Source organism: Orbicella faveolata, unplaced genomic scaffold (assembly GCF_042242905.1).
Source record: "Orbicella faveolata isolate gen_17 unplaced genomic scaffold, um_ofav_v1 contig_24, whole genome shotgun sequence".
NCBI classification, from domain to species: domain Eukaryota; kingdom Metazoa; phylum Cnidaria; class Anthozoa; order Scleractinia; family Merulinidae; genus Orbicella; species Orbicella faveolata.
Window position 1 is genome coordinate 23,925,892 of NW_028301552.1, and position 9,188 is coordinate 23,935,079.

At 43.5% G+C, this 9,188-nt stretch overlaps 1 protein-coding gene across 1 annotated transcript; it reads right to left on the minus strand.

Moving 5' to 3' along the window:
- Positions 1-5,443: 5,443 nt before the first annotated feature.
- LOC149110959 (protein CFDP2-like) lies at positions 5,444-7,162 on the minus strand. Its single transcript, XM_089292860.1, has one exon. It carries the CDS (start codon positions 6,883-6,885, stop codon positions 5,797-5,799), a length of 1,089 nt encoding a protein of 362 aa, XP_089148986.1. The 5' UTR covers positions 6,886-7,162; the 3' UTR covers positions 5,444-5,796.
- Positions 7,163-9,188: the final 2,026 nt, after the last annotated feature.

Consider the following 9,188-nt stretch of genomic DNA (forward strand, 5'->3'; position numbering starts at 1 on the left):
TGACAGAGAAAAACGTCTAAATTGGAAGATGGGGGTTGTCCGGCAGCTTATTCTTGGCAGAGATGGAAGATGCCGTGCTGCGACTGTCCAGGTGAAGTCGGGACTGCTAACCCGACCAATTTGCGAACTGTACAAATTGGAGCTCTGTGCTGAATCTGACAATCTCCCGCCCATTACAAGCTCACCAGAGAGTACTGAACAAGATGGTGGGGTGTTAGACAGCGAGACCGAGACGATGGAGGATGAAGATGAAGAAGCTGAACCTGAAGTCACCCTTCCACAGAGGACTCGGAGAGGAAGAGAGATTGTTCGTCCAAGTCGCTATAAGGACTGACCAAGTTGCTTTAAGGACTGATTAAGTCGCAACAGGCTACCGCAAGTTGCGAGGTGGAGGATGTTGAAAGCTGAACTTTCTAGACTAGCCGTTTTGTACTAGAGATCGGACGTGACATTGCGTGACAAGCCCAACATTCTAGATAAGTCGTTTTGTATTGTTTTGTAACCCGGATGTGACGTTGCACGAATTGTTGTACCCCCCTATAGGGGTTGTAGAAACATGTGCTCGAAGAATAAATATGGAGTTCAAACATGCCGTTAGCTCTTCGCCATCCGACCAAGGGGCGGAGTATTTTGGTAAAGATATAAGGAGCTACACAAAGGCCGAAAGGAAGAATCGTGAAAATGTAAAAACACGTCTCGCCGTGAAAGTTCCATGAAAAACCTAAGAATGTTTGATGTGGTTGGAAGGTCTCAACATGATGATATCCACTCAAACGAAAACATTTAACCATCCAAGAACGAACGTCCAAGATCGTTAAATCCAGGCAAAGCTGTAGCAATGGCTATCTGCTCTATCATTGTTCATTTTATTAAATCCATTTTGAAATCACTGGTTAACCTTGCAATCTGATTGGCTCTCAATGGTGCGATTTATTCGCGAATCGCACTATTTTTTGCACTAAATCGCATCTTTTTCTCAGCCAATGAAAATGGGACAGTAAAACAAAACAACAAATCAGATCTCAAGATAAGTTTAAAGTAATCAATAAAATTTGGGGAAAATGAAAGGCAAAAAGCCATTGTGTGGAGAATTTTGCAACTACTATTGCCAAAACTTTGTCGTTATTGTAGTTTTCTCCAAAAAAAATTGACGAATTTAATTAATGACAGTTTCTGAATGACGATTATGAGCTCCTTCAAGCAGAAGACCTGCTTTAATGGAAGTTTCCAACTTTCAGTGCCCATTTTGACGTATATTTTGGCGATTTTTCTTCAACATCTGCTCAAGATATGTATGATACCGAGTACAGTACAACATATACAAACGAAAACCACACAACAACAAATTCAGAGCCATCTCAAGAAGGTAGGTGTTTCCAGGTTTGCGGTAGTTTCCAACGAAGCAACAAAATAGCTCAACTCTGTGGCTGTGAATAAACATAGTCAAAATACGCCTCACTGCACAAAACAGTGAATGAACGAACGTCTTACGAAGCCGGTGCCAGTCCCGCCATCTTTGAAATATGATTTCAGAGCTGCTTGTTTCTTTGTCATGCTCGAATGAGTTTTCGTCACTTGACATCGTTTTGCATAATAAATGAGACGTAAAGGCGTTTCCGGTTCCACTTTTTTGAACAAAACATGGGTACTGGGACCAAGAATCTAAAATTTAAGGCGATAAAATCGTGCGATTTCAAAATGGATCTAATAAAGTGGCAATTGAATTTCGTGTCGTGCAATTTTGGTCTGTGATTTCAAATCGAACTCGCGCTTCGAGCTCGTTCGATTTTGAAATCACTCGTATGATTTCAGACACATGAAAAAATTACTCGATTCTGATTGGCCAAGAGCAGTACGGTTTAAGTGTAACACCAGTGCAAAAAGTGTAACACCAGTGGAAATTACACATCGAAATTCGGGATTATGATTGACTGAAAGACAATAGGAACTTTTCTAAGAAAATGATATCACGTAAAACGATAACGAAAATTTTGTGCTGAAACTTTGAAAAAAGTTTTCTCAAATGAGAAAAATGGCTTCAAGAAAGGTCTTCCGGCCCTTCCTCCGCGCGAATTTTTTCATGTTTATATAATTTGTATAGGTAATCATACGGTTTTGAGTTCAATTTGGAGTTAATTTGCACTTGTGAGTTTTTCAAAAAGCTGAAATTACACTCGCCGAATCGGCTCGTGCAATTCCAACTATTTGAAAAACACACTCGTGCAAATTAATTCCAAATTGAACTCGAAACCGTATGATTACCTATACAAATTGCACTCCACTCAGTTCAATTACCATTATTTATTACTTAGCGCGCGCTTATGCATGACGTGGCATGTGAATTTGCGTGCGCAGTAAGGATGCGCAGAAACGATTAACGCGAACGTCCTTAAATCAAGAATTAACCTTTTCTTTTCATTAGGCTGAATAGAAACCGACAATGGTTTGTAAAAATTGGTTTATAGGACACCTGCTTTATGCGCTCGGATTCCAGAAGTTATTTGATAGATCCCACCTTAAAGTGTCCATACGGCCTACAGGGTTTTTTGTGGTTTTGGTATCTCTATAACATCTAAAAATGTATTCAAACCAAAAATGAATTCCGATGGTTTTTTTTGCCATGAAATCACGCTTTAAATTTCCCTCTTCGGCCACGCCCAATGAAGTTGACCGCGTAATGAAAGATTGGTGATGAATGACGTCACTTCAGGATCATCTCAAAGCTTCATGTTTGTAATTTGCTTGCTTGACGACCGCATTGTTTCACCAACTTCGATTTGTTTGTTTTTTGTCGACGAAAACCCTTACCCACTACTAAAACAAGAGTGACCTGAGCTAACACGATTTGGCAATTCCTGACTTGACGTCACGACCCATGCAGAAACCCAGACCCTTTTTTTGCACTGACTCACGGTCAACTTCATTGGGCGTAGCTGAAGCAGGAACTTTAAAGCTAGATGTTAGGGCGTTAAAATCTCGGAATCCAATTTTTTTTCTGAGAATACCTCTCTACGCATTATAGCGATACCAAAACTACAAAAACCCTGTTGGCCGTATAGACACTTTAAGGAAACCTGCTAGCAGCATCACTCGACGGGCACTACGATGGAACCCTCAGGGCAAGAGGAAGAGGGGTTGCCCAAGAAACTCCTGGAGAAGGGGGGTGGAATCTGGAATGAGTAAGTGGAGTCACTCCTGGAACACACTAGGAAGGCTTGCCCAGGACAGAAGCCGACGGAGAATGAAAGTGGTCAGTGGCCTATGCTCCACCCGGAGCTAAGGGACAAATCATCATCGTCATCATTTTTTTGTAACACAGTGTAACACAATGTAAGTTCAAAGATTGGTCACCATGGCACAACGTCCAGTCAGTCAATGCATCAATTTGGAATAATCTACTTAGCTTTAAAACGGCATCGCTGAACAATGTTAAAGGTTTTGATTTGAACTTTTAGTAAAAAGCCATTGAAGTGTCCGCTTATTAGAAGTTTTTGTGCAAGAAATTGGCTTAATATCGGTGTTCGCGTCCGCTTAACAGAGGTGTCCGCTGAGTGCGGGTTTAATTTACAGTAAATTTAGGAAGAAAATTTAGGGACTCAAGCTGGTGTCCACTTACGTTTAATAGGGTTGTCTGTGGGGTCCGCTTAATACAAGTTTTACTGTAAGTCAAGTATCACTGGTGATAACAATACCACGATCTCTCTCAACGTTCAACACATTCCGCCTCTCTTTTGTAAACAGTTCTTCGTGCTTTTATGTGGTTGATGACCCATAACGCTTTATTGAGGAATACAAATTCATAACGTATGCAGGCTGTATACTTATCAGCGCTGTAGACTTATCCCGTCACGCGAATCTTTCGCGTCTTTGCCCCCTGGGAATCCCATAATATCATCATCATTTCTCGTCGCGCCAGTAAGTGCACAAGGCCGTCACGCTTTCCGACCAACACTCCCTGTCCCGTGCCACCGCTTTGGCTACTTCCCAGCTCTTCCACCCCGCCTTGTTTCTTTCCTTCTCCACCGTCCTTCTCCAAGTTGTCTTTGGCCTCCCTCTTGCTCTTCGACCTTCTGGTGTCCATCCCAATGCTGTGAAGCAGTCGTTCGCACCCTCTCTCCTGAGTATGTGTCCCAACCAGTTCCACCTTCGTCGTACCTCGCAGCTTATGTCATTGACCTCTGCCATTTCAACCACTCTCTTGTTTGTAATTCTTTGCTGCCATCTAATTCTCAGTATCCGTCTCAGGCACTGGCATTGGAAACTGTTCAGTTTTCGTTCATCAGCTTTAATGGTCTTCCATGTTTCACAGCCATATAGCAGGACCGGTCGAACTAAAGTCTTGAATAGGCGTATCTTGGTTCTCCCTCGTATTCCTCTGGTTGCCCATACCTTCCCTAGTCTCTGAAATGCTCCACGTGCCTTCTGCAGTTGGTTCGTAATATCTCTACTGCCTCCTCCTTCTTTGTTTACTGTAGCACCTAGGTAAACAAATTCTCAACGTCTTCTACTTCCTCACCATTAACCACGACGTCCTCTGAACTATGAGCAAACTCAGTCCTCGGTGTTTTACACTTTCTTGCATTACGTTTGAGGCCTACTCTGGCTGCTTCTTCTGCTAGTCTCCCAGTCTTTTCCTGCAGGTCGCTAATCTTGGATGACAATAGTGCAATATCGTCCGCAAAGTCAAGATCCTCCAGCACCGTTGTGAAATTCCACCGTATTCCTCTTCTCTTGTCTGCTGTTGCCTCCCTCGTGGTCCAATCTAAGGCCAGTAAGAATAAGAATCCTGACATCAGATACCCCTGCTTTACTCCAGACTTGATCTTAAACCATTCTGATGTCTCACTTCCATCAGCAACTGCACACTCGAAGCCCTGGTATATGCCTGCGATCACTCTCACCATCGTATGTGGTATCCCGTAGCTTTTCATGATTTTCCATAGGCTTTCTCTGTGTACCGAAACAAAGGCTTTTTCGAAATCCACAAAGTGCACATACAGACCTGCCCTCCACTCATTTGCCTGCTCTAAGATGTTTCTTAGTATAAAGATCTGTTCAGTTGTACTTCTCTTTGATCTAAACCCAGCCTGCTCCTTTCGAAGCTTCTTGTCTACACCTCTCTTGATCCTCTTTAGCATCATCCTACAGAATATCTTACTAATTACGGGTAGTAAAGTCACTCCTCTCCAGTTGTTACAATCCCGCAAATCACCTTTCTTAAATATCTTGACAATCATTCCCTTCTTCCACATTTCCGGCCACCTCTCAGACTCCCAAATCCGGTTATAGCATCTAGTCAACCTATGTGCAGTGTCTTCCATGTCCGCTCTCAATAGCTCTGGGCCCACTTCATCTACTCCAGGCGCTTTCCCTGACTTTGTCTCCTTTAGTGCGTCCTTAACCTCTTGTAATCGCCATCTTCCTAAATCTATTTCCCGATCTCTTTTGGTTCTTCTATCTCATCCTCTTCCACAGGATTCACTGGGTCATCTCTGTTTAATATTTCACTAAAGTGCTCTACCCATCTCTGCAGTCTTTCTTACATTTCTGTCTTAAGCACTCCCTGTTTGTCTTTCTCGCCTACTTCTTGTCTCCTCCGTTCCCCAGCTATTGTCTTGGTTATGCTGTATAGTTCCTTATTTCTACAATTCTCAGCGGCCTTTTCTGCTGCTGCAGCCCTCTTCTCTATCCAATTCCTCTTATCCTCCCTAGCACTCCTTTTCACTTCCTTGTCCTTCGCATCATATTCCTCTCTCCTTCTCTGTTTTAGTCGTTCCGATCTAGCACCCTCCATTTTCAATTTTGCCTCTTTCCTCTCCTTGATCTTTTCCCCCGTTTTGTCACCATCCACCGTTTGCTCTGCTTTTTAGACCTCTCGATAACTTTCTTTGCAGCCTCCCTATACGTTGCTAAAATCATATCGTGCTCTTCCTCCGGATCCTCTATATCTCTTAAGGCTTCGAACCTGTTCCTCACCTCAACGTTATATCTCCTCCTAATCTCTTCACTTTGCAGCTTGCATACGTCAAACCTTTCCCTTGCTATCTTTTTCCCCTCAATCCTTGCCAACTTCAATCTTATTCTGGTTCTCACAAGGTAGTGGTCACTGTATACGTCTGCTCCTCTCATAACTCTGGTGTCAAGGATTGATGTCCTCATGCGTCCATTTACTAAGACATGGTCAATCTGGTTTAGCGTTCTCCCATCTGGTGACCTCCAGGTCAACTTATGGATCTCTTTGTGTGGGAATATCGTTCCAGTGATGACTAATCCGTTTGCACTACCAAAGTCGCATAACCTCTCCCCATTGTCATTCATGACTCCAATGCCAAACTTCCCCATAACCTCCTTCCCGTTAGTGTTGTTGTTTCCCACTATGGCATTCATATCGCCCATCACCACAATCATATCATGTCTCTTGCAGCTTGAAACAGTGTCTTGCAGCTGATTGTAAAATTCGTCTTTCTCCTCGTCCACCGCATCATTTGTTGGTGCATATCCTTGTATCACTGTCAGGTTTTTGTATTTTGAGTAAAATCGTGCTGTGATGATTCTTTTGCTAATCGGTGTCCATTCCATCAAGGCTCTCTTTGCTCTCGCACTCATCATGATGGCTAATCCTCCCTGGTGCACCTCGTCATCTCCTGAGTATACCACTGTCTCACCACTTTGTAGTGTTACTGATCCCATCCCTTTCCATCTGGCCTCACTTATCCCTAGCACTTCAATTCCATAGTCCAACATCTCCTTGGCTACCTGCCTTGCCCGTGTTGCTTCTGCCATGGTCCTCACATTCCAGCAACCGATGGTCGTCTGTCGCTTGGGGGCTACCATGGGGCCCATCGGCCTTTGGGCTTCCCGCTGGCTTTGACCCAAGAGCGTCATTGCAGCCCCAGCAGTGACACTCCCAGCTAGTGTTGTATCATTGCCCACGTTTCCAGTTTCTGGAACAAATTGCTTTTTATGGGGTAGGGTTGTTAACCCTACACCTACCCCCAATCTGGTGGACCAGGGGGTCACTCTTTGTCTGGTCTCTACCCTTCGACCTGTTCGGCATGGGTGGCCCTACCAGAAGTACAAGACTCCAGCCGACATAGCTCTAGGGGTCATTGAGACACACAAACCGCTCCACCACGATAAGGTGGTGACCCCATTCGGTGGTGACCCCATTCGGTGGTGACCCCATTCGGTGGTGACCCCCATAATATGCTGCAAATTAATAAATTGAAAATGGCCGCCGTATCGCTAAAAAGGTCTATCATTATTAGCGGAGCTGCGGCGACCCGAAGGGTCGCCAAGCGGAGCACCTACACACAGGAACCCATGGATCGCTTTTCTCCTCGTCATTTTGGCTAACGGTATTGCTCGTGGGCGCGTAAGCACGACGTCGAGGACGTCGCGCAACATGGCGGCCAAGCTCCAGCTAATAGGTTATAACCGAGACAGGCATCGTAACATCTATTTAATGGTCCATTGACACCTGTCAAATCAAGGTATTCGCTGACCAGTATCACGTGACCTTTATCGTGGGCTCAAGTTTAAAGCTTATTGAGGTCACGTGTTTTTGAAGCTGACCGCTGCCCAAGTACTGGTTTTTGATTGGATCGCGAGCTCAAGCTACGTTAACTTAACCTAGCAGGGTCGCGTTGTTTGTAAGCCGGTTAACGCTAACCCAGCATTGTATGGTTGGCCATTCGTCTCAAAATTACAACAGGGTATATGCGGGTTTTTCCGCCGCGTATACTTGTGTACATACGTTTCGTATGGGCTTCGAGCCCATATATACGACCATTTAGATCGCGTATATACCCATTTTTAAAAGGTCATATTTGCGTAAATTCAAGTGCAGGGATATGTGAAATAAATTCCCAAATATACACTTCCTACAAGGACCCATATATATACGCGTGCTAAAATGCGCGTATGTGCGGGTCTCGTAAATTACGTTGTATCTGCCAGCACGAAATGTGCCTTTTGAGCGAATGGCTGTTCGCGTATGATAGCACTGAAAATTACTTCAACTAGAAATCGTCAATTTGGCAGCAGTGGTAAAATGCCTTGTCTTGGTCTATCTGCTCTTTAATGTTTGTTACTGCAGCTCTCCAGTGAGTCAGCTTCTAGAAACAGTTATGCGTCTTTTGAATGACTGCTCGGGGAAAATGTATGTAAATGTTCCACGAGTTACTCTAAAGTTGGAATACCACAGCTCATAAGGAAAAGATGCTTCGACCATGTCAAAGGACGCAAAAGAATAGGGATGCATCCATACCTCTCTTAAGCGTGGAGGACTTAGACAGCTCAAAATAGCTTGCAGCAGGCCGTATTGTCGCCGCTTTAATTCATGTAAGAGTAGTGCAAGGAACGACCTTGTTTCGTCCCTGACTTACGACAGGCGTTTTCGCTTTTTCAAAACACAAGCAATACAATTGCTTTTTGTATTCGAGAATCTGCCATTTTCTTTTTAAACAGCCCGCGAAAGCGCGCCTGAAATAATATATGTGAACCGCTGTCATATAAGCGCAGTGACTTACAAGTTTAAGAGTGCCGTTCTTGTTTTAGGGGTGCCGTTCAGAAATCAACATTGAAAAAACTTGAACATGTTTTGCCGTGTAAATCAAGCGGGCCGTGCCCAAAACTATCGGCCCGCGTGCCAAAACTTTGGAGCGCCGTGCCCAAAACGAATGTCGTGTAAATGCGCCTAGACACTTTTATTTTCAGCATATCGCTACTTTCATGTTGTGAAGCAATTATAACGATTTTTATAGCATTGTCATCTCCTAATTACTGCTAGTCTATCCATGAAAGCAAATCCTTTTTCGGATTTCCTGAGAACAAAAATAACAAATCCATAGAATATAAGTAATGTTGAAATTTTTAAGTGAAATATATCTCAAAGAGGTCGCAGTTTTGTTTCCAAAATCCGTTTTGGATTTTGTGCCTTAATTTTGCAATCCCAGTAGAACGCATATGACATCTGGAGAAATAAAATGTCATGCCATATCCCCCTGCTTATCAGCTCCAATATCTGTTCAAAATCCACAAACCAAGGACTCCTTGACCAGTCATCCAGATTGCAATGATATTCTCTGACAAAAATATTTTCGACCTCGCCTTTAATGAATGTTAATACGCTTCTGTTTAAAACTACTTTATGAAGATCACCATTGTTCATGTTATTGTTGTTATTT